Raw genomic sequence first — 26,486 nt, 5'->3', positions numbered from 1 at the left:
GCCTTTCTTCTGTCCAGATCCATCAGGTGGCTCTTGACCTCATCTTTTGTAATTTCGAACCCTTCCAAGGCCACCTGGTTTATTGCCACCTCTGCTAGCGGAATGACCTCTCTTTGTTCTATTGTGAAGACCTCCTGGAACCTCTTGTTGAGTTATTCACGCATCTCTTTGTCATTCTCTGTGTACCTGTCCTCACCCGTTCCAAGTTTCATCCCCTGTTCCTTCACTGTTGTTTTCCTCCTGATGTGACTGTGAAGTAGCTTTGGTTTAGTCTTTGCTTTATTAGCTATATCATTTTCCTACTTTTTCTCAGCTTCTTTTCCCACACTAATATACTCGTTCCTGGTTCTCTGGTATCTCTCTTTCTGCTTTCTGGTGTTCTGTTATTTCAGAAGTTCCTCCACGCCCTTTTGTTCAGTTCATTTGCTTTCATACATTTCCTATTAAACCACGGATTCTTCTTTTGCTTCTCGTTTTTTCCTATCGGGCCGGGATAAACCTGTTTACTGCCTCCTGACACTTTTGGGTGACATAGTCTATCATGTCTTGTACAGACTTAGTTGTGAGTTCTGTATCCCATGGTAAATCCCTTAGGAGTTTTCTCATATCATAATTTCCCTTTCGGTACACCAGCCCTTTGTTTCCCAGTTCTTTTTGGGGGAGATAATTAATAGCTCTACCAGGTACTCAAAGATCAATACACTGTGATCACTCATTCCCAAGCGGGCTTCCAACTTAACTTCCCTTATATCCGACTCATTTAGGGTAAATATTAGATCAAGCATAGCTGGTTCATCCTCTCCTCTCATTCTTGTCGGTCCCTGGATGTGTTGGCTCAGAAAGAAACTTGTTGCTACGTCCAGCAGTTTAGCTCTCCATGTGTCCGGTCCTACATGTGGGTCTCTGTTCTCCCAATCTATCTTCCCGTGGTTGAAATCTCTCATGATTAGTAGCCTGGATCCGTTCCTGCTAGCTACAGAAGCTGCTCTCTCTATTATATTGATGGTGGCCATGTTGTTTCTATCATATTCCTGTCTGGGTCTTTTGTCGTTCGGTGGGGGGGGGGGTTATTTATGACTACTACTATAATTTTTTGTCCTCCAATTGCTATGGTACCTGTTATGTAGTTACTGAGATCTTCACAGCCCTGAATAACCACCTCTTCAAAACTCCAGCGTTTTCTTATCAGCAAAGCTACACCACCTCCTCCTCTCCCTTCTCTCTCTTTCCTCACTACATAGTAGTCCTTTGGAAACACTGCATATGTTATGGTTTTTGTTAGTTTTATTTCTGTGAGTGCTATTATGTCTGGGTTTTCTTCTAGTGCCCATTCTCCAAGTTCACTTGTTTTGTTCATATTCCCATCTATGTTAGTGGACATTGCATTGAAGCTCACTTTCTTCTGTTCATTCTCTTGTCCCCCTTCTTGATAAGTGTTCTGCTGATGGAGGAAGCTATTCAATAGGTCTGAAGATCTGTGAGGTGGTTAACAGGGTCTCAGAAGATTCTGGAGTGGGGGTTGGGGGTTCAAGGGAAGGGGGGACAGGTAGGGTATGGGGTAAGGAGGTAGGGGGGATATGGAGGATACACGGTGAGGGGGAGGAGGGATAGGGTGGGTATAGGATGAAGGGAGAGGGGAGACAGGGGGGGGGGGAAAGGGGGCAGGGGGGGACATGGTGGAAATGAGGGAGGGGTGACTGGGTCGGAATAGGGTGGGGGAGGGAGGAGTGACTGGGTCGGAATAGGGTGGGGGGAGGGAGGGGTGAGAGGGTCGGAATGGGGTGGGCGGGGAGGGAGGATTGAGTGAGCATTTGAGTGGGGGCAGGTTGGGTGAGGGGTAGGGAGGGTTTCTATGCAGAGGAGGGTGGCGGTGTTGCCCTACCATCTGGTGTTGCTGGGATGCTGGATGTGGGTTCCCCTCTAGTCTCTGGGACTGTTGTGTTGATTTCCTGGTTTACTCCTCTCTCCCTGCACTTCTTCCTTTCCTGTGTTGCCCTGGCTCTCTTCTCCTTCGTCCTGTCCCTCTGGAGGAATACTTTTTTGTATTCCTCCACATACTGCAGATGACTCTTCCTTTCTTGAATAACCTCCTTCGTGGTCTCGTTTGCAAACACTATCTTCACTAGGCGGTCTCTATCTTTGTTGTACCAACCCAACCTGAAAACCTTCTCTATGTTTTGTTCAGCCCCCTTCCATCTTTAACTCCTTTAGTATCCCATTTACTGCCTCTCTGGCCTTACTATTCCATTCTTGCCTATTGGAGCCTTCCTGTTCATTGATGCCTACAGCTACCACTGATCTTTTTCTTTCCAACAGCTGACTGCTGCACCTTGCTGCTTCCTGTCAGGTAGCTGCTTGCATGGCTTCCTCCCTCACTGTTACCATTGTTTCTGAGCTCTTTCTCAGTATTTCCACAAATGTTTCAGGTACAGAGGCATTTCCTTCCAATACACCATATCCACCTTCCCTTTGGATGATTATCTGATGTGCAGCATCATTATTTTTCTCTGTGAGGGACTTGATCTCCTCCTTTGCTGCTGTCAGCTCACTTTGCAGGTTGTAAATTGTATTCATCATTTCATACATCTCCTTCCTGAATTCCTCCAAAACTTGGGCCAAATTCCTTCATTTGGTCACTTTGACTTTTCCCTGTGTCCCTGTTGCGTCCTCCTGCCATCTTTGTCCCTTTCCCTGATGTGTTTCGTTCTCACACAAGACAGTACATATATGACTAGTGCTTAAAGTCAATATGTGGAATGTGATTTAGTACATATGTGATATATTCCCAGTTAACTTTTTTACCAAGGCTCAAACTCTTCCTCACGTACCAATTTACGTCTCACAGTACTCGTCCATCAACGTAGATAGCTGAATAGTCGTGATTGGTTCAATTATAACGAAAATTGTAGTTTTCAGGTCCCACATGGGTTGTGAAATTCACCTACTATTGTCCATGCTCTTATAATATTACAGATCAGCTACATCCTATTGAAGGCTCGTAGTTTTGTTTTGAGAAATATTAGTTGTTCTTAGTAAATTATAATAAGCACAATAAATTATTACATAGAATAAGTGCTTCACCAATCAATATTATATACCATAGTTTGTGCTTTAGAAATCTTTAAAGAATGTTTTGTAGGAACGCTAACAGAAAACGATGTTATGTTGGAATGTATATAGGGTAAACTACTGCAAACAGGATGGTATGGTGTGGATTATTGGAAACTATAGGATTAGTATAGGGTCCACTACCACCTGTTAGGTGGGTAAGGGGTCCAATAACACCCGCAGGATGAGTATGGGGGTCACATCCACCCACAGGAATGGTATGGGGATCACTTCCACCCACAGGAAGGGTATGGGATCCAATACCATCCACTGGATGTGTATTGCGTCCACTACCACCGACAGGATGGGTATGGGCTCACAACCACCCACAGGATAGGTATGGGGTCCAATACCACCCACAGGATGAGTATGGGGTCCACTATAACCCACAGGATGGGTATGGGGCTCCAACCACCCACAGAATAAGTATGGGGTACAATAACACCCACTGGATATGTATGGCATCCATTGCCCCCACAGGATGACTATAGGGTACAGTATCGCCCACAGGATTAGTATATAGGGTTCACTGCCGCCCACAGAGTCGGTATGGGGTCCACCGCCACCCACAGGGTCGGTATGGGGTCCACTACCGCCCACAGGGTCGCTATGAAGTCAACTACCGTCCACAGGGTCGGTAGGGGTCCACTACCGCCCACAGGGTCGGCAGGGGGTCCACTGCCACCCACTGGGTCGGTAGGGGGTCCACTGCCGCCCACAGGATCGATAGGGGGTCCACTGCCGCCCACAGGGTCGATATGGGGGGGGTCCACTACCGCCCACAGGATCGATAGGGGGTCCACTGCCGCCCACAGGGTCGGTAGGGGGTCCACTGCCGCCCACACGTTCGGTAGGGGTCCACTGCCGCCCACAGGGTCGGTAGGGGGTCCACTGCCGCCCACAGGATCGATAGGGGGTCCACTGCCGCCCACAGGGTCGATAGGGGGTCCCTTACCGCCCACAGGGTCTCTATGAAGTCAACTACCGCCCATAGTGTTTGTATAGTGTCCACTATCGCCCATAGTGTTATTATGGGGTCCACTACCCCTCATAGGGTCGGTATGGGGGTCCATTACTACCCACAGGGTGTGTCTGGGGTCTATTTTGGCAATACTGCTTTTCCAATCTCATTTGTTGTTCAATGTAAAATATTTGTTGCTCGACTTGCAACAATTTATATATATATATATATATATATATATATATATATATATATATATATATATATATATATATATATATATATATAGTATAGTGCCTTTGCAATAATGTACCAATGTGTGTATTTTCATAACTCGTTTTAAATTGTTGAAAAATAAATAACTACATTGTGAATGCAAGTCAATGTTTACATGCTAAATCAGAGTTGCCAGATTCCGCTTAAAATAGCAAATTGTGCTTATTTTCAAAGCTTGAGAATTTAGCTTTAAAGTAGTTAAAAAACTACGAATTTCGCAATTTGCTATGTACTTTAGTGTACTATTTTAAAATAAGATTGGTTTTTAAGCTGCAAGTCATATGAATCTCAAAAAAAGTATATTATTAACAATCTTATCTCCATAGTTCACTAGTTTCTGTAAATCAGATCTGGTAACTGTAGGCCAAGTACTGGAAGACTCAAGACACAATGTGTTGAAGCTATTCTCTTTGAAGAAGTCATCTCGACAGGATCTTCCAGCTCCAGCTATAAAACTTCACCAAACATGGATCTACCTAGTACATCAAATGGTAAGGAATTACTAAACTGTACAAAGTTTTATGCTAGAACATTTGTTACAGAATTGTCCCTGTCAGGGACAATTCAGTCCCTATTCTATGTGTACTCCATCACATAGTGACGGAGTATGTGGGAATAATTTTGTTGACACTGTCCATTTTGTCAATTCTACAACAGCAGATAATATGAATTCCCAGAGATATTTGTAACTTGAGATACTTGGTTTGGTTTGGTTAAGTTAGGTTAGGTTAGCCTAACCCAGTAAATCCTCCCCGGCTAGAATATAAACCCCGGACAAAATGCTCGTGAAATGCCAGGCATTTGCAAATATGAGGATGTGGTTGATTAGATTATATTCTTTTCTATATCATAGATGTTCAATATATGAAAAATATTTTAGACTTAAAAATGGACCCCTGAGGTACTCAACTTAACACATTTCTTCATATTCATTCCCATTTAGTATGACCTTTTGCTCTCTTTGTTTTAACTATTGTTTTGTGCACTTTACAATTTTTTTCATGAACCTGTAATTTCCTTGCTAGTCTTCCATGTGGTACCTTATTAAAGTCTTTAGCATAATCCATGTATACTACATCCACCGGAAACCCTTTATCTGAGTACCATGTTACCATGTCCCAAAAGTGAGGAGGTTTATAAGGTAGCATCTGTTTTTAAGAAGACCATGGTGTGTCGATTGAATAAGATTGTTCACTGAAAGATGGTAAATGATTCCCTCCCTTAGGATTTTCGCCATGAGCTTGCAGATGTGTTATACCTAGCTGATTGGACATTAGTTTTGTGCTTAACTCTTTCTGCTTTTTTTTTAAATACTGTAAGGGTGAAATTTTCATATTTCAAATCTCGGGGTACTATCCCTTGGTTCAGATATTTTGTGGAAAGTATTTTCAGCAGTATTCATAGTTCTTCTGTCAGTTTATTTTCCTTTATAATTAAGGTTTGTTTTCTTTTGTACCATAGAAAGTACCACAGAAAGGTGTTATAATGTTGTGTTAGCTTTTCTGTACAATTTTTCTTTTTTGTTTGTATAAAAGGCTATGCAATGAATTCAAATATTTACGCTACCAATCAATTTTTCAGATAGATCATCGGATTTTGACAGTATGCTGTACATACCAGATGTTCCAAAAATAACTACAGACAACAATAATGGTACTGTGTTTACTATTTTTATACTTTATATATAGGAAGACAAGTTCAATCAATGAGCATTTTAATATATCATCAAAATTTTCATACATTTCTTTCACTTTGTTACACTTGTAAAAACTTATTCTTAGCTATATTTATATAAATGTTAATACCACTGTTAAATGAACATATTGATTTGTGTCCTTATTAGTTATAGCTTATTTATGTTGACCCAGCACCTTACTAAAGGGATTACCTTAACTTGTGTCACTATCTCTCTAGGGGGCTCCAGGTAGGCAGTATAGGTAATGCCACTAACATGCATATCATTATGGGAAAGTCCATAATTTAACACATAATTATAAGTAGGAAATTTGTAGCAAATTTTAACATTATTAATAGGTACATTGTAGCATAATTTTGCATAAGCATAATTTTCTTGTTTTGTTCTTGTACTTTTCCTTCGAACAGTATTATTTTCTCTTCAGAATTTCACCGGAGAATAGCAGTGATGACTAGAGAACATCTTGAACGTGAGTACCAGAAAGCACGTGCTGCAATGATACAAAGAAATGAGTACTTGAAGAGACTCTTAAACGTGGAGGAACCAAACTCAATAAAGGTGACAAACAAGAAACAGAAAAAAGATAACATACAGGATGTATCACACATTAATTCAAAACAAAGACCAGCTGCACCCCAATCTGATGGTAATCTTCTATTATTTTCTTAACAATATTTCTACAGCTGTTATTTGTGTACTTTCCAATAATATTTGTTGCCTATTTTTAAGTGTATGCTAGACAATTATGGAGATTAAATTACTATAACACTGAACAACTTGGTAGCATAAAGTTAGTTATAGTAATATCTTGAGATTTGTCTGAAAATATTAATACTTGTATACAATTTGCAATTATGTACCATGCTTAAATCTTCAAATGTGCCACCCAGACATTCTGCCTGCTATACTTTCACCACCACACATTCAAAATGCGGGCTATTCTACTAGTGGCAGAACGTACACTCAAAGTTATTTGGCAGCTGGTGAAGAAACTTTGGAATCATTTGATGTTGGTATGTCCCAACATCATTTGTTGGTATTTAAATGAGGGTTTATTTAATGGACACACGTCATAAATATTATGTACCAAAATTGTGCTTAATGCCTATGAAATTTTGTTTAACATATTATACTAATCATTCCTTTCACTTACAAATTTTTCTTACTAATTTGTAATCCCATATTTCAAAGTACTTGCTGCAGAACTTGAACAAATTAAAGATTCTCAGCCAAGTGTTTCTGACTGGCAAAAAAGAAGAAAAAATGCAGAGATTAATTGGGGAGAAAGCAGGGCAATGCTGTTCGATTGGACATTGTCTGAGTTGGGTGTTCCAGATAAAGGTAAATTAAATATTGCTGTGTTCATTAAGGTTATACTGTATAATAAGCATCATATGCATATTAATGACACTCTATTAATACATTTAGACTTCAGATTGTTTAAAATGTTAGGTATACAGTATTTAAAATTAGTATAAATAATTACCCCTTTTTTCATCAGGTAAAGTTTGTGTACAATGTACAAATTGTGAGGCAAGCATCAAATGTGAAGACTGTTTTGCATTTTTGTGTCACATTTGTGACCAAATGCAACATTTTCTCATGCCTTTCCACCACAGATTATATTGGAAAAATGGCTTTTATGAGCCATTAGACCCGACACAAACTGTGTGCCCTGAAGGAAATATCTTTCACTGGAGTAAGTATACGATACCTGTATAAAATCCGTACTTTGTTCCGAGATTACTTCTACTTCCCAATCCCAGTCTAGAGCTACGATTATCTTGGTATAACAAAATAAAATGAATAAATGTTTCATTTCAGTCATTACAACATTTGGAGAAGTCTTAAAGTTTAAACCTGACACTTGGTTTTATAGATTGATTTAATCGTCTGATTGTTTCTTTTCTGTGAATTTCTCAGTCATTATCTGGAGAATAATGTCAATATTTTGTACAATCAAGAAACAATGAAATATTCAGTCTGAAATTCTTTTCCATAAAACTCATTTTGTCAAACTGTCTTCCTTTTCTTTGTTACCAGAACCTGTTGTACCAGCCCAACCACCAAATTCTTGCCCCAACTGCACAGATTGCAAGTTTAAAATTTCAAGCTCCAGCAATCTCTGCATCTTCATCACTATAATGGGTAAATAAACTTTAAAATTTACCCTTTTATTTCCATTACCGGATATTCCTGAATCACAATACATTTTGAAATTTTTGTTGCTATAAATGTTAATTTTTACATCACTATTTTAGCAAGTCGCCACACCACTCAATGCACTGTATTTTAAACTACAGGAAGGTATGACCTCTATACTCCAATCTATACATGCCACTGTGGATATGAGCATCAACAACTAGGCAAGACCATGCACAAGTCTGGTTTCTATTCATCATTAGGAAAGAGCAGCACATTCTACAGCACCAGTCTGCTTGAATCATGGCACCATATAAAAAGAAATTGTCCTGGAACATCATTTCGGGCATTAGTCACTGCACTGGAATCCTTTGGTGCTTCTCGTGGGCGTGTATGTTTTGATACCGTTATTCTTAATATTTTCAGTTTTATATTTCAATACAAAAATTATCAAAATTTTGTAGTAATGTATATTCATTTATTAATAATTAGTTTTTAATTTTGTTCAAACACAAAATGGAATGTTTTTTTTGTTTATTTATCTTATGTCATAATATGCATTTTAAATGTCACCATCTAAAAAATTCTATTCCTAGATTGGACCCATTAATTATATAACTTCGAAGAGAGTGTTCTTCGAATGGCGATTCCAGCAATATGAGCTGAGAAAAATTAGAGGAGAAGCTGACAATGAGTGTCCTGCTTGTGATAAAACCCCTTTAGCAGTACATATTGATGGCAACAAGAAGCTGTATCGTTACAACAAAGTTGGGAGGTAATAAAATGTGCTTTACAGATACTTAATGTATAGTATTCTTTTGTTCTCTACACACACTATATTATAATGAATTATATTGTCTTCAAATTAATGTTCTTATAAATAAAGTATGCACATATAAATATACATTGTCATATGACATATTTTTTAACTGAGTATGTCTTTATAGTTTGCCTTTCAATTGCATCCATATCATCATTTTATTTATCTAACACCATGTAAATTTTTGTTTTATGTAAAATTTAGCAGTGCATCAGAATTCTTCATATAAAACATTTTTTGATACCCCATTACCCATTGTTTAATATTATAGTGGTTACAGACAATAAATAATTATTTCTGAATTATCATTGCAGAGGTATCAGAAACCCCTATTATTCTGATAGTATCTTCAGCAAAGATGAAGATGTTCAAGCTCATGTTGGCACTATTCAGAGCTTGAAAACTAAGGTGAGTTTTATTATATATTGAGAAACCTTCAATTTTACCTAATAACTGTTTGGCGACTATAACATATGGTGGCCATTTTTGTATTTTTTCATTATAGTTTATATATATTGAATAAGGAAATATAACCCATAGAAATTCTTATGTGCAACAACAATGCCTATCGCGCAAAATAATCTCTACCTTCTACCCGTCCTACATAATTATAATCATGCTCACCAACTGGGTATTTAGTTACTATAAATATTTTTGTTTAACAGAGTAAGCACACGTGTGGAGTGTCTACATGGAAAGCTGCTCAAAATAAGCCTCTTTCATTCCAAAGTTTGGATGAAACAGGAATCAGCATGGCCTCCTGTCGACATGGTATTATCCTCCACACCTTGAATATGTATCAAGGAGAGCTGTACAGTTATGCCCACTATTTGCAAATTATGTATTTCAAATACGTAAAGTTTATTTGTCAAGACATAATTTGCAAATATTGGCCATGGGCCTTAACTGTGGCTCAGAAACAATCACATTTTCACATTGGTCAAGCAAAGCCATTTTTAGGAGTCCTACATGCAAAAGGACATGCTTGGTATTGTCAGGTAAATAAAAATATAACATTACATTTATGTATACTAATTAAATTTAATGTAATGTATACATTACATTAAATATAATAAGTACAGTTTGTGTAAAAAAATTTAAGATTTCTGATTGTTTAAGATTAATGATATACGTATCATTTAATATAGTAGGAGGCTTTTAATTTTTGTACAATAATTTGAATTTTTTTTTACTGTATACTTTTATGTTAAAGGTATTATATGGAGGGCGGTGGCAAGAAGGAAGTGGCATGACTTTAGGGGAAGAGGCAGAGCAAGTGTTTGCATACCTCTCACGATACAACTCTACAACTAAAAACATGCTGAAAGCTGGTATTTGTTTATATGGTTCATCTGATCAAGTTTTTTATTATTTTACCTGCCCTGTAATCAGTATAATGCGATTTGTATTCAGTATTCAATAAGTATCAACTCCCTCAAATAATCAATAAAAGAATGAAAACATATTGGTCAAACTTGAGTTGGTCTTGGTGAGTAAAGGTATGTTATGAAACTGTTATTAATCTATGCTCTTCAAGATGTTCATTGCTATAAATATTTTTCTCAGAAAGAACAGAAGAACTCACAGAGGGTGCAGTCTTTTGGAACCATCGAAAAATTGATGGACTGGCTCGTGCATTAGTTACTCGACTCAGAAAGGTACTAAAAATAATATATATTTATTTTATTTATTTGTATTTATTTTGAAACTTATTATAATGCATTTATATGTGAAAGGTATTATAATGCATTTATAGGTTAGTTATGTGTTCAGATCATGTACTACATATATTTTCCATTATAAATTAGCGACCATTTCCTTGAATTAACTGCTTGAACTTTTCAATATATCAATAAGGTTAATTTGTATAAAGTATATAGTATTTAATTAACCTAAATGTATGATTCCGAGATATATCAAATGTGTTCACAGAGAAATCACAGTATCGTGATATATCACGGGAACTGTGATGAGGGTTTGAACCCCATGCACTGAGTGCTCTCAGATGCATGCTCTAGTTCACTACGCCACGACATGGTCAGATGAATTGCAACTTGGAGTACTACTGCACCCACAAGGATCCCAAGGCTTCCACTGAAGCCAAACCAGGTTTCACACAATTCCCCCATGAACTCGGTCTCTGTCATTCAGTAGTTCTGCCTTTGATGCCCCCATTTCAATGTCTTTCTCCATGTATTGATATATCACAATAATATGAATTCTATGTGTATTGAAAGGGCCATCAGCTCTTTTGAAGCAAGGGCAAAAGATGTGTTCTGACAAGCTGAGTGATGCAAAGCGTTTATTTGGATACCAGGAAGAGGATGTTGATGTTTCCGAGCCCTACCTGGAGCTTTGTGACAGTGAAGATGATGATGATGAAGATGAAGATTTACTACTAAACTCATGATACAAAAGTTAAGTATAATAAATTTTACCTGATTTCTCTTGCTAATTTCTCTTACTTAATTTCTCTAATTTCTAATTATCCTAGCCCTAAGATTACTACTGGCCTCCATTGCCTTGCCTGCACTTTGTTTCCCCCTTAACCATATCACTCATTCTTACAGGTGTGAGACAGAGAGGTACAAGATCATCCAAGAGGAACAACACCTGAAGCACCCAACATTTGGGTGTTTTAATTAATAAAAACGCCCTTCATGGCTTCACTCATCCTGGCTGGTTTAATTAAAAAAACCTAACCTAAACCTAATATATATACCTCTAGAGTCAAGGGAGTTAAGTTTTAGGCTGCACAATGAAACTGCTATTGACAATTTTATAACTGCTGCTGATAATGTCTGTCCTGTGACTTTTTTGTAAGCATAACCAAAAGGCTTAACAATCCCTTGCTTACAAAGGGAATACTTAAACCCATTAATAAAAAACATGACCTTGAGAAGAAGTATAGGTTAGGAATTGTCTCCAAAGAATTCTCATGCTCTTCAACAGGTCACTTGAACTCCAAACCTTTCCAGTTATCCTAAAAAAAGCGAGTTACCCCTGTACACAAATGTGGTGATCTCACAGATGTTAACAATTACAGACCTATATCAATCCTGCCTAACTTGTCAACATTTTTTGAAAAACTAATCTACAAGCAGTTTTACTCTTATCTAGCCAAACACCATATACTTAGTACTAGGCTGTACAAGAATATAACAACTCTTGTATATATCTCAAAAAAAAAAAAAAAAAAAAAAAAAAAAGCACAAGACGAAGCTTGAAAAAGTTTAGTGGTATGCAAATAGGCTAGTCCCAGGACTAAGAGGCATGAGTTACGAGGACAGGCTGCGAGAAATGCAATTGATAGGGTACATAAAGATAAACTGTTTAACACGGGTGGTAGGCGAACAAGGGGACACAGGTGGAAACTTCGTACCCAAATGAACCACTAGGATGTTAGAAAGAACTTTTTCAGTGTCAGAGTAGTTAATAGATGGAATGCATTAGGCAGTGATGTGGTGGAGGCTGACTCCATACACAGTTTCAAATGCAGATATGATAGAGCCCAGTAGGCTCAGGAATCTGTACATCAGTTGATTGCCAGTTGAGAGGTGGGACCAAAGAGCCAGAGCTCAACCCCCCGCAACCACAACTAGGTGAGTATACACACACACACACAGACACAAACATACACACACTAATGCCTCTATTCACCTTGCAGTAAATAGGAACCTGAAAGTCAGGAAGCTGCTAAAGGCTGCATCTTGGGGATGTGTGAGTGTGTTAGATAAAAATATATGTTGTTTAGATATGATGGAGGAAAAGAGGCCGAGAGTCGGTACATTAGACAACCGACGCTTAGAAAGGCGGGGTCCAAGAGCTAACAGCTAAATCTTGGAAATAATAAATTAAAATATTTAATACACCCACATACATGTTTCACATTATTTTGGCTGAGGGCACACTGAGGGCTGATGGCCCCGTCGACGGGGCAGGAAGTCGGTGGTTGATCAAAGGCCTCCCACATCCTCCACATACCTGAGGATTATTCCGGCTTAATTTTAAACGGAAGTAATGTCTTGGCATTTACGGCTTCAGCGGGTGGGTGGGTCCGTGGGTTTATTACACTGTGAGTGAAAACAATCGCCTATTCTCTATTTTATATTGCGGCTTGTAGAGCTAGAAGCTGTTGCCTCTTGTGTGCGTTGCACAAGGGGATTAATATCTGGATTAATAGCTTTCAATATTTCCAGTATTTTTAAGGTAACGCTTAAATACCGAAGATACTGCTATTGGACACCGCTTAATTGACAATGTCTCAACAACGCAGGCTAAAGATGTGCGTGGCTCCTGCTATTGCAATGATGCTCATTTGTTTTTCAATGATGGGCCTTAGTTGCCCCCTCTCTAACTTACCGTTCTAAATACCCCTTCTCCATCTTCCGCAAACATTTCCCCTCATACATCTCCCCCCTTTCCTCCTGTCCCCCTTGTCCATCTTTGTCCCCCTGTCCATCTTTGTCCCCTGTCCCTCACTTTGTCCCCTTGCCCACATTTTCTGTCCTCTGTCCCAGATCCCTTTCCCCCTCTCTGTCCCCCTGTCCCCCCTTTCCATCTCTCTGTCCCCCTGTCCCTCTCTATCCCATTGTCCCTGTCTCTGTCCCCCCTGTCTCTCTCTGTCCCCCTGTTCTTCTCTGTCCTCCTGTTCCTCTCTCTGTCCCCCTGTCACTCTCTGTCCCCCTGTTCCTCTATGTCCCCCTGTCCATCTCTCTGTCCCCTGTACCTCTCTGTCCCCCTGCCCACTCTTTCTGTCCGCTGTCCATCATCTGTCCCCCTCCCTTTCCTCCAGTCCCCCTATCCATCTCTGTCCCCTTGTCCCTGTCTCTCCTCGTTTCTGACATTCTCTGTGTCAGCCTATCTCTCTGTCTCTTTCCTCGCTCTATCTCTGTCATTCTCTCACTGACTTTGCATATCCTTATCTATACGTCTCTGTGTCTAACATTCTCTCCCTGACTCTGTCTATATCTATTTCTCTGTCTCGATCTTCATCTCTTTCTCTCTCTCTCTCTCTCTCTCTCTCTCTCTCTCTCTCTCTCTCTCTCTCTCTCTCTCTCTCTCTCCTTACATACATACATACATACATACATACATACATACATACATACATACATACATACATACATACATACATACATACATACATACATACATACATACGTACATACATACATACATACATACATTTATTTAACACATGTGGTACACGCACAAGGGGACACAGGTGGTGGAGGCTGATTCCATACACAGTTTCAAGTGTATGGAAAGTGTATGTATTCAAGTGTATGTATTCAAGTGGCGGGACCAAAGAGCCAAAGTTCAACCCTTGCAACCACAACTAGGTTAGTACATACATACATACATAAGATATAAAACAGTGGAGGATTCCCAGGTAGAACAATCAACCACAATGCCCATTACCCCTTTACCCTGATGTCCTTAACTACACAACTATACAAGAGTCATTAACACGTGTAATGGCTGATCCCCCATCTTTCATTTTATCAGCTTAGTTCCTTTATTATGCCCCAATTACTCATCCCTTGAGCGGTAGTTAAACTGAACCCAAATTTAAAAAAAGTTCCTTGCTAAGCAAGCTACAGTCTTGATAAGTCAGATATATTGTTTGTTAACACATTTCTCAACAATGAACAGTCAGTTTTATCAAGCTAACATATCCTAACACAACGAGTGAGAGTATTAACTGGTATAATTATTTTATTAGACCAGTATATATTATTAGATTATACTGGTATAATTATATATATATATATATATATATATATATATATATATATATATATATATATATATATATATATATATATATATATATATATATGTATGTATGTATGTATGAGTGTGTGTGTACATGTGTATACAACATTAATAATTTTGTAACTAGCGTCAAACATTGTTATTTGCTTAGCTAAACGAACTAGAGGGTTCCGGTCCTGAACCGATTATGTGCCTCTGTAATCCTTTACACCACGGCCCACGGGATGGGTATGGGGTGCATAATAAAGAAAGCAATAGAAGAAATTGAAATTGCATAATACGGTTATTGACATTCAATAATAGTAAGATAAAGCAATGAGGACCAAATGGGAGACCAGTGATCAGTGTCTTGTATTCCCTGCAATACCTCAAATCCTACGTACCTCACTGACAGGCTCCAGTATGTTTCTGTGAATAATTCAATTTCTCCCACCCTACCCATCAACATTGGTGTTCCTCAGGGCAGCATACTTGGCATACTTGGGTATCCTTTGGAGGTGCTTATCCAGTTCTCACTTGAACACTATGAGGGGATTGCCAGTTATGCCATGCAGTTATGCAATGTATGAATCTATCTATAAGTCCACCAATCTTTGTAAAAATTTCTTGTATGGATGTACCTTACCTAAATAAACATTTATTTATTTATTATTTATATTTAGGATTCATCAACTGCCAAAGATATTCACATGTCAGTATAATTCTGGCGAGAGAGAGGTTTGGGAAAAGCCTTTATACCAACTAGTCAGCAATAAGGGTGATATTTGTGGGGCACAGGCACACTCGGCCTGGCCCATTAACCCCCAACTGACACTATAACTACTAGCTACTAGGTACATGAACATAATTACATAATTTACGTACATAATTTAAGGTACATAATTACTAGGTACATGAGGACTGGCCATTGTACTATATAGACCTGAAAAAGTGTAACTTAGCGACAACAAGAAAATATTGAATCACAAGACCAACGACGACCATTCCTTTACCCTGCCATAAACACTGAAATTTGACACCCTACCTCTGGAGCCACCCTGACCACAGGTCCACCAACTACATTTCCCTCCCTCCAACTCTGCCTCCACTTACATTGTACACCACGCAAGTGTGGACTAGTGTGTAAATCTTACTGATACCACACTTAACCTTTATTCTTTCTCAATGTGTTGTATAAAAGGATCTGATTATACCGTTTCATTTCTAACTCCTTTTCTTGGAAGAATGCCACATATGATCGTACACACACACTAGGTCTGTATAGGGTATAGGCAAGGTCTGACAAGGTATACTAGGTGAGTACTAGTTGAGTACTTACACACAAGATATTCTAGGTGAGACTAGGTGAGTATACACACACACGCAACATATACTAAGTTAGTACACCCAGAAACAAGATATACTAGGTGAATACACACATACAAGGTATACTAGGTGAGTACTAGTTGAGAACTTACACACAAGATATTCTAGGTGAGACTAGGTGAGTATACACACACACACGCAACATATACTAGGTTAGTACACCCAGAAACAAGATATACTAGGTGAATACACACATACAAGGTATACTAGGTGAGTACTAGTTGAGAACTTACACACAAGATATTCTAGGTGAGACTAGGTGAGTATACACACACACACGCAACATATACTAGGTTAGTACACCCAGAAACAAGATATACTAGGTGAATACACACATACAAGGTATACTAGGTGAGTACTAGTTGAGAACTTACACACAAGATATTCTAGGTGAGACTAGGTGAGTATACACACACACACGCAACATATACTAGGTTAGTACACCCAGAAACAAGATATACTAGGTGAATACCCTAACACCAACCTCCTACAGTACACAACACCAACCTCCCACAGTACACCTCCCACAGGTAACCCCAGCACCAACCTCCCACAGTACACAACACCAACCTCCCACAGTACACATCCCACAGGTAACCCCAGCACCAACCTCCCACAGTACACAACACCAACCTCCCACAGTACACAACACCAACCTCCCACAGGTAACCCCAACACCAACCTCCCACAGTACACCTCCCACAGGTAACCCCAGCACCAACCTCCCACAGTAACCCCAACACCAACCTCCCACAGTACACAACACCAACCTCCCACAGTACACATCCCACAGGTAACCCCAGCACCAACCTCCCACAGTACACCTCCCACAGGTAACCCCAACACCAACCTCCCACAGTACACAACACCAACCTCCCACAGTACACCTCCTACAGGTAACCCCAACACCAACCTCACACAGTACACCTCCCACAGTAACCCCAGCACCAACCTCCCACAGTAACCCCAACACCAACCTCCCACAGTACACAACACCAACCTCCCACAGTACACATCCCACAGGTAACCCCAGCACCAACCTCCCACAGTACACCTCCCACAGGTAACCCCAACACCAACCTCCCACAGTACACAACACCAACCTCCCACAGTACACCTCCCACAGGTAACCCCAGCACCAACCTCCCACAGTACACAACACCAACCTCCCACAGAACACATCCCACAGGTAACCCCAGCACCAACCTCCCACAGTACACAACACCAACCTCCCACAGTACACCTCCCACAGGTAACCCCAGCACCAACCTCCCACAGTACACCTCCTACAGGTAACCCCAACACCAACCTCACACAGTACACCTCCCACAGTAACCCCAGCACCAACCTCCCACAGGTACAAAATGAAGCCATGAGAATTATCTTAGGATGCCCAAGAAATGCTATGATTGAGAAAATCAGGATGGAGTTGAATCTGCAGAGTATTGGGGATAGAATTGCAGAGATAAATGTAGCTTCTGCCATTAGATTAATGAGAGGTGGGGGAGCTAATGAATTGGTCCTCTCAGTTCAAAAGGTGGGAAGTACTGAACAATGTATGATGAAGAAAAGAGCATATATGAATACCTTATGTTCTAATGTTATTAAGTATGATGTTATTTCAGAGTGTATTGCTGTGCCCAAGAGAAAATTTACACCACCATGGGAGGATTGTAATGTAGATGTAGTAATTACTCCCTTGCAAAAGAAAAAAAGTATGTATGAAATAGGAGAGCTGAGGGCAACATATGATTGTATAATTAGAAAATTGCCTACAGAAAACACTCTACTACATGTATATTGTGATGGGTCAGTAGCTAGGGATGGGAAGGCAGGATGTATATTGTGATGGGTCAGTAGCTAGGGATGGGAAGGCAGGATGTATATGTTCTTAACATTCTGAAACCTATATTGTTTGCTGATGATACTACACTCATCTACTCCAACCCCAACCCACATACACTAAATACTGTAATGTTGTTAATAATGAACTAAAAAAAGTCCACTTATGGATGTCAACCAACAAACTAACACTTAACATAGAAAAGACCTACTACATCTTATTTGGAAGCAAATCTACAAATGCAATTCAGCTTCAGATGACAATGTAAACATTAGCAATAACAATGATGGAAAGTTTCTTGGTCTATTCTTAGACAAGAGACTCAACTTCAGTACCCACATACAATACATAACTAAGAAAGTCTCTAAAACAGTTGGTATACTCTCCAAAATCAGATATTATGTACCTAACCCTGCTCTCATCTCTCTATATTATACACTAATCTATCCCTATCTCAACTATGGTATCTGTGCATGGGGTTCAACCACTGCAAACCACTGCAAACCACCTCAAGTCCATCATCACCCAGCAAAAATCTGCTATCAGAATAATATCAAATTCTGCTTTCAGACAACACACAGCCCCCTTGTTTAACTCCCTAAACATGCTAAACATAATCTCACTCCATAAATTCTCTTGTGTCAACTACATTTACAAAACCCTGTTCTTAAATGCAAATCCTGCTCTGAAACTCTTCCTGGACAGATGTAATAAGACCCATTATCACCACACCAGAAATAAATATCTCTTTGATATCCCCAGAGTTAAACTTGTATAAATAAATAAATAAATAAATAAATATGTTTATTCAGGTAAGGTACATACATACAAGTAATGTTACATTAATGGATCGATATATAGATAGAGCTAGTACATACAATGCCTAAAGCCACTATTACGCAACGCGTTTCGGGCAGGAAAAACATTAATATCTAGAACTTAATACTAATTGAGCATAAAGAATAAAATGTGTTGAGAACAAATACAAATAAAGATAAAAAAAAGAGGGAACATGACTGAAAAAGCAGCACAAATACAATAGGTTGACAAACAGTGTTGATTAAAAAAAAAAAAAAAATAACAGACATGGGTTGACAATAGAGGGGTAAGGTAGGTTAGTGAATTTATTAGGTAGTGTTTAGTTTTTATCTTAAACTGGTTGAGAGAGGTACAGTCTTTAACATGGTTGGGAAGATCATTCCACATTCTGGGTCCCTTGATTTGTAGAGCATTTCTAGTTTGATTAAGTCGTATTCTTGGAATATCAAAACTGTATTTTTTTCTGGTGTGGTGCTCATGGGTTCTGTTACAACCTTCAATGAAGCTTTTGAGCTTATATGTATGTATTTGTAATGTATGTATGTAAACAATGTATTTATTATCATTTATCAATTCTGATAGAAATTACCTACTTAAAATTATCTGTTAGATTAAGGACCTGCCTGAAACGCTGCGCATACTAGTGGCTTTACAAGATTGTAAATACTGTACTATTCAATGTATTCTCACAACCCCAATGTACCTACTTGTATATATATAAATAAAATAAAATAAAATATTGTGATGGGTCAGTAGCTAGGGATGGGAAGGCAGGATGCAGTATGCCAAACTGAATTCGTGCGCCCCTTGAGGGACTTGAAGTAGAGGGATAGGGATCACAGGATAAGTATGGGTTGCACAAACTACTGGTAACAGGATGAGTATGGGTTGCACAATTAATTACTACAAAGTGGTTGAGTATGGGGTGCACGTAAATGAAGACTCCCAAGAAGCAAATCAGAGATCAGCCCAAGCTTCATCTTGAGGCAAAGCTCAATGCCTTAAGCCATATTGATGCTCTGTCCACAGAGCATTCTCTCTCTCAAATCATAATAGTACACTAATGGTTCCCTACACCACCCCTCAGGTGCAGCTGCAGCAGGCTTGGGTGACATGATGACTATGGGGTGCACAATAAACTAACACTCACAGAATGAGTATGGGCTGCACAATAAGCTACCTCTCACAAGATTAGTAATAAAGAAACATTAATTTTTTGGGTAGGGTGACTGAAACTCATCCTGGGGTAAAAATGTTTATTTAAATTTATTATAGTTAAATGAATTTAGTAAATTATTCCATATATTGTATTATAAGTGAATTGACACTAAACTATAAATGATACTAATAAGGTTTTAAAAATGAAAAACAGTAAAAATCCTTCATGTAAGATATGGAAGTTGAAAAGTAAATTAACTGTAAACTAAATTATAAACTGTAGACATAATATAAAGTATTATAAGTAAAATACCTATAAACTACCAAATAATGTGTAAGGAACCATTTCTATTGTTTGTCCTTTTTTACCTGTTTCCTCAGGTATTTTAAAATTCCCATTCCGTTGTTACTACACTGTTTTCCTGGTGTAGTTCCCTGTGGTTCAAATTTTACTACTTGTACTTCTTGCTGTTTCTGAAGGATTGCTAATGGTAGCCCTTGTTGCTGATTCATACCCACAGCCACGCAGATATGTTAGCTGAAAAGCAAATAATATTTAAACAATAACACTATCTGGGAAAATGCAACAAAATAAATGTTTGAAGCATAGCTGGGCATGTGCAATAGAACCCATAATAGAATCACAATACCAGAAATAAATATCTTTGATATCCCCAGAGTCAAAGTTATTCTGTGTAAATACTCTATGCAAATAAAGGGACCTTGTCTATGGAACTAACTTGCTAACAAATTTAAAAACTGTCCAACTTCTGCCATTTTAAAAAATAAAACCAAAAAGTACCTAAATTTTTTCTTGATAGTTTCCTAACTAGTGTATTAAACTCGCACTGTATCTTATGAAATCCAATGCCAGAATATATGTGCCTAAACCATACAACTTTTCCATTGTAATCATTGCTATCACCTTATATCATGATTGTTATATTGAATGCATATCTTACTATATTATACCTTGAAATATTCCTCAAATTATGCTACAATTTATATGTTGATAACCCTCAAATTTTACTTTAATGTACATAGTAATCTTTGTGATACTTTCTTACAATGTACCAGCCAATTTTTTCCATTTAAGCTTTAAATTGCCTATTTAAAATTATCTGTTAGATTAAGGACCTGCCCAAAACACTATGTGTGCTAGTGGCTTTACAAGAATGTAAAAACATCAATTCTATGTACTCTCATAATCCCAGTGTGCTATCTTGTATATAAATAAATAAACAAATAGTATGTAAGTACTGTACAGCATTATTCATGTTGATTCTATACCTTATCAAGCAAGTTCAGCATAAGAAGAATACAAATGAATACAACAGATGTAGACAAACTTCAATACCTGATTTTCAATCCTTCGTAGAACCCGGCTTGCTGTATTTCGTTCTAAAGCCTTCTTGCCTTTAAGTAGAAAACGGGCTTCCTCTTCTTTCTTCATTAATTCTCTACTGTTTCGGAAGTCACACTGGCAGAACTTGCAAACATTGCTTCGGACATGCACACATTGTTTGCAGTTTGTGCATCTCCTCAAGAATTTTCCCTGAAGACCTGAAGGAAATAGTTTCTAATAAAATACTTATATTCAAATGACCTATGCTGCAAAAATTATAAGTTAAATTGTTGTTAAAATGTACTACAGTAATTAAATATATTATTTAAATTATGAAATAATCTACATTAACACTAGTGAGAGCAATGTTAAAAATTTTAGGACTGCATCTGGAAATAACTTTAATTTTGGATGTGATTAACCATGCTGTAACTTGTATAACAAAACTGAGAGGAGTTGAATCCAACAGCCTGATTGACCAGGCTGTTAATTTCAAGCGAATACTATATTATTGGAAGAAAAAAAAATTATATATATATATATATATATATATATATATATATATATATATATATATATATATATATATATATATATGTCGTACCTAATAGCCAGAACGCACTTCTCAGCCTACTATGCAAGGCCCGATTTGCCTAATACGCCAAGTTTTCATGAACTAATTGTTTTTCGACGACCTAACCTACCTAACCTAACCTAACCTAACTTTTTCGGCTACCTAACCTAACCTAACCTATAAAGATAGGCTAGGTTAGGTTAGGTAGGGTTGGTTAGGTTCTGTCATATATCTACGTTAATTTTAACTCCAATAAAAAAAAAATGACCTCATACATAATGAAGTGGGTAGCTTTATCATTTCATAAGAAAAAAATTAGAGAAAATATATTAATTCAGGAAAACTTGGCTCATTAGGCAAATCGGGCCTTGCATAGTAGGCTGAGAAGTGCGTTCTGGCTACTAGGTACGACATATATATATATATATATATATATATATATATATATATATATATATATATATATATATAATCAATATTGTAACTTTTTTTGTGTAATGACGTTTTCAAATAAAGTTAGATAAATATACACACATACCAAAAGAATAAGGGTGGTAGGAGAAGAAAATATGAAAGTGTTCAGTGAGGATCCACAAGGTCTTCTCTGAGTACTCTTTATTTTCTTCTCCGAGGCTATGGGTCCCTACACTTGCACCAGAGGTGGTACCCCTCATATATATATATATATATATATATATATATATATATATATATATATATATATATATATATATATATATATATATATATATATATATATATATATATGTCGTACCTAGTAGCCCGAACGCACTTCTCAGCCTACTATGCAAGGCCCGATTTGCCTAATAAGCCAAGTTTTTATGAATTAATTGTTTTTCGACTACCTAACCTACCTAAGCTAACCTAACCTAACTTTTTTGGCTACCTAACCTAACCTAACCTATAAATATAGGTTAGGTTAGGTTAGGTAGGGTTGGTTAGGTTCGGCCATATATCTACGTTAATTTTAACTCCAATAAAAAAAATTGACCTCATACATAATGAAATGGGTAGCTTTATCATTTCATCAGAAAACAAATTAGAGAAAATATACTGTCAGGAAAACTTGGCTTATTATGCAAATCGGGCCTTGCATAGTAAGCCGAGTACGACGTTCTGGCTACTAGGTACAACATATATATATATATATATATATATATATACATACATACATACATACATACATACATACATACACACATACATATATATATATATATATATATGACAGTGTCAGATTCAGTTTACTACAGTTTAGTAATTTCTTACCATTTGATGTACTAGGTAGATCCATGTTTGGTGAAGTTTTATAGCTGGAGCTGGAAGATCCTGTCGAGATGACTTCTTCAAAGAGAATAGCTTCAACACACATTGTGTCTTGAGTCTACCAGTACTTGGCCTACAGTTACCAGATCTGATTTACAGAAACTAGTGAACTATGGAGATAAGATTGTTAATAATATACTTTTTTTGAGATTCATATGACTTGCAGCTTAAAAACCAACCTTATTTTAAAATAGTACACTAAAGTACATAGCAAATTGCGAAATTCGTAGTTTTTTAACTACTTTAAAGCTAAATTCTCAAGCTTTGAAAATAAGCACAATTTGCTATTTTAAGCGGAATCTGGCAACTCTGATTTAGCATGTAAACATTGACTTGCATTCACAATGTAGTTATTTATTTTTCAACAATTTAAAACGAGTTATGAAAATACACACATTGGTACATTATTGCAAAGGCACTATACTATATATATATATATATATATATATATATATATATAAATTGTTGCAAGTCGAGCAACAAATATTTTACATTGAACAACAAATGAGATTGGAAAAGCAGTATTGCCAAAATAGACCCCAGACACACCCTGTGGGTAGTAATGGACCCCCATACCGACCCTATGAGGGGTAGTGGACCCCATAATAACACTATGGGCGATAGTGGACACTATACAAACACTATGGGCGGTAGTTGACTTCATAGAGACCCTGTGGGCGGTAAGGGACCCCCTATCGACCCTGTGGGCGGCAGTGGACCCCCTATCGATCCTGTGGGCGGCAGTGGACCCCCTACCGACCCTGTGGGCGGCAGTGGACCCCTACCGAACGTGTGGGCGGCAGTGGACCCCCTACCGACCCTGTGGGCGGCAGTGGACCCCCTATCGATCCTGTGGGCGGTAGTGGACCCCCCCATATCGACCCTGTGGGCGGCAGTGGACCCCCTATCGATCCTGTGGGCGGCAGTGGACCCCCTACCGACCCAGTGGGTGGCAGTGGACCCCCTGCCGACCCTGTGGGCGGTAGTGGACCCCTACCGACCCTGTGGACGGTAGTTGACTTCATAGCGACCCAGTGGGCGGTAGTGGACCCCATACCGACCCTGTGGGTGGCGGTGGACTCCATACCGACTCTGTGGGCGGCAGTGAACCCTATATACTAATCCTGTGGGCGATACTGTACCCTATAGTCATCCTGTGGGGGCAATGGATGCCATACATATCCAGTGGGTGTTATTGTACCCCATACTTATTCTGTGGGTGGTTGGAGCCCCATACCCATCCTGTGGGTTATAGTGGACCCCATACTCATCCTGTGGGTGGTATTGGACCCCATACCTATCCTGTGGGTGGTTGTGAGCCCATACCCATCCTGTCGGTGGTAGTGGACGCAATACACATCCAGTGGATGGTATTGGATCCCATACCCTTCCTGTGGGTGGAAGTGATCCCCATACCATTCCTGTGGGTGGATGTGACCCCCATACTCATCCTGCGGGTGTTATTGGACCCCTTACCCACCTAACAGGTGGTAGTGGACCCTATACTAATCCTATAGTTTCCAATAATCCACACCATACCATCCTGTTTGCAGTAGTTTACCCTATATACATTCCAACATAACATCGTTTTCTGTTAGCGTTCCTACAAAACATTCTTTAAAGATTTCTAAAGCACAAACTATGGTATATAATATTGATTGGTGAAGCACTTATTCTATGTAATAATTTATTGTGCTTATTATAATTTACTAAGAACAACTAATATTTCTCAAAACAAAACTACGAGCCTTCAATAGGATGTAGCTGATCTGTAATATTATAAGAGCATGGACAATAGTAGGTGAATTTCACAACCCATGTGGGACCTGAAAACTACAATTTTCGTTATAATTGAACCAATCACGACTATTCAGCTATCTACGTTGATGGACGAGTACTGTGAGACGTAAATTGGTACGTGAGGAAGAGTTTGAGCCTTGGTAAAAAAGTTAACTGGGAATATATCACATATGTACTAAATCACATTCCACATATTGACTTTAAGCACTAGTCATATATGTACTGTCTTGTGTGAGAACGGGTTGTGTGTTTCAATAGAATTAGCCAGGAGGGGGTGGGGAAGAGAGGTAGGGAGAGAGAGAGAGAGAGAGAGAGAGAGAGAGAGAGAGAGAGAGAGAGAGAGAGAGAGAGAGAGAGAGAGAGAGAGAGAGAGAGAGAGAGAGCAAGAGAGAGAGAGAGAGAGAGAGAGAGAGAGAGAGAGAGAGAGAGAGAGAGAGAGAGAAAGAGAGAGAGAGAGCAAGAGAGAGAGAGAGAGAGAGAGAGAGAGAGAGAGAGAGAGAGAGTAAGAGATTGAGGGAGAGAGAGCAAGAGAGAGAGAGAGAGAGAGAGAGAGAGAGAGAGAGAGAGAGAGAGAGAGAGAGAGAGAGAGAGAGAGAGATAGAGAGCAAGAGAGAGAGAGAGAGAGAGAGAGAGAGAGAGAGAGAGAGAGAGAGAGAGAGAGAGAGAGAGAGAGAGAGAGAGATAGAGAGAGAGAGAGAGAGAGAGAGAGAGAGAGAGAGAGAGAGAGAGAGAGAGAGAGAGAGAGAGAGAGAGAGAGAGAGAGAGAGAGAGAGAGAGAGATAGATAGAGAGAGAGAGAGAGATAGAGAGCAAGAGAGAGAGAGAGAGAGAGAGAGAGAGAGAGAGAGAGTAAGAGATTGAGGGAGAGAGAGCTAGAAAGATAGAGAGCAAGAGAGAGAGAGAGAGAGAGAGAGAGGAGAGAGAGAGAGAGAGAGAGAGAGAGAGAGAGAGAGAGAGAGAGAGAGAGAGAGAGAGAGAGAGAGAGAGAGAGAGAGAGAGAGAGAGAGAGAGAGAGAGAGAGAGAGAAAGAGAAAGAGGGAGGGCAAGAGAAGGGAAGAGGGCGAGAGAGGGAGAGAGCGATCGAGGGGATAGGGCGAGAGAGGGCGAGAGGACGAGAGAGGGGGAGAGGGGGAGAGGGGGAGAGGGCGAGAGAGGGAGAGGGCGTGAGAGAGGGAGAGGACCCGAGAGAGGGTGGGAGAGAGGGAGGGAGGGCGAGAGAGAGGGAGTGAGGGAGGGACGGCGAGAGAGAGAGAGAGAGAGAGAGAGAGAGGGAGAGAGGGAGGGAGGGAGGGAGGGAGAGCGAGAAAGAGAGAGGGAGGGAGTGTGAGAGAGAAGGAGGGAGGGCGAGAGTAAGAGAGAGAGGGAGGGAGGGAGGGCGAGAGAGAGGGAGGGAGGGAGGGGAGGACGAGAGAGAGAGGGAGGGAGGGCGGTAGATTGCTAGGTATTTTTTTT

The 26,486-nt window shown here is 39.2% G+C and overlaps 2 protein-coding genes across 5 annotated transcripts; one reads left to right on the top strand and one right to left on the bottom strand.

Annotated features, from left to right (window-relative positions):
• Nucleotides 1-4,705: 4,705 nt before the first annotated feature.
• Nucleotides 4,706-11,678, top strand: LOC138359004 (uncharacterized). Of its 4 annotated transcripts, none has more exons than XM_069317535.1 (11): nt 4,706-4,836; nt 5,927-5,998; nt 6,466-7,740; nt 8,085-8,189; nt 8,345-8,574; nt 8,780-8,958; nt 9,318-9,411; nt 9,669-10,001; nt 10,217-10,334; nt 10,570-10,661; nt 11,321-11,678. In XM_069317535.1, the coding sequence occupies exons 3-11, from the start codon at nt 7,629-7,631 to the stop codon at nt 11,411-11,413; spliced, it is 1,356 nt and encodes a 451-aa protein (XP_069173636.1). In that variant the 5' UTR covers nt 4,706-4,836; nt 5,927-5,998; nt 6,466-7,628; the 3' UTR covers nt 11,414-11,678. The 4 variants fall into 4 exon arrangements, with proteins under 4 accessions (XP_069173636.1, XP_069173647.1, XP_069173643.1 ...); XM_069317546.1 differs by having other exon boundaries at nt 11,241-11,678; XM_069317542.1 differs by having other exon boundaries at nt 10,936-11,678.
• Nucleotides 11,679-18,783: 7,105 nt separating this feature from the next.
• Nucleotides 18,784-23,328, bottom strand: LOC138362113 (uncharacterized). Its single transcript, XM_069320995.1, has 3 exons — nt 23,179-23,328; nt 21,327-21,532; nt 18,784-20,507 (listed from the first exon to the last, which is right to left on the bottom strand). Exons 1-3 carry the CDS (start codon nt 23,279-23,281, stop codon nt 20,412-20,414), a joined length of 405 nt encoding a protein of 134 aa, XP_069177096.1. The 5' UTR covers nt 23,282-23,328; the 3' UTR covers nt 18,784-20,411.
• Between the last annotated feature and the right edge of the window lie 3,158 nt (nt 23,329-26,486).

The sequence above is a fragment of the Procambarus clarkii genome, chromosome 8, assembly GCF_040958095.1.
Source record: "Procambarus clarkii isolate CNS0578487 chromosome 8, FALCON_Pclarkii_2.0, whole genome shotgun sequence".
Classification (NCBI taxonomy): domain Eukaryota; kingdom Metazoa; phylum Arthropoda; class Malacostraca; order Decapoda; family Cambaridae; genus Procambarus; species Procambarus clarkii.
This window is presented reverse-complemented; position numbering and strand designations above follow the sequence as displayed.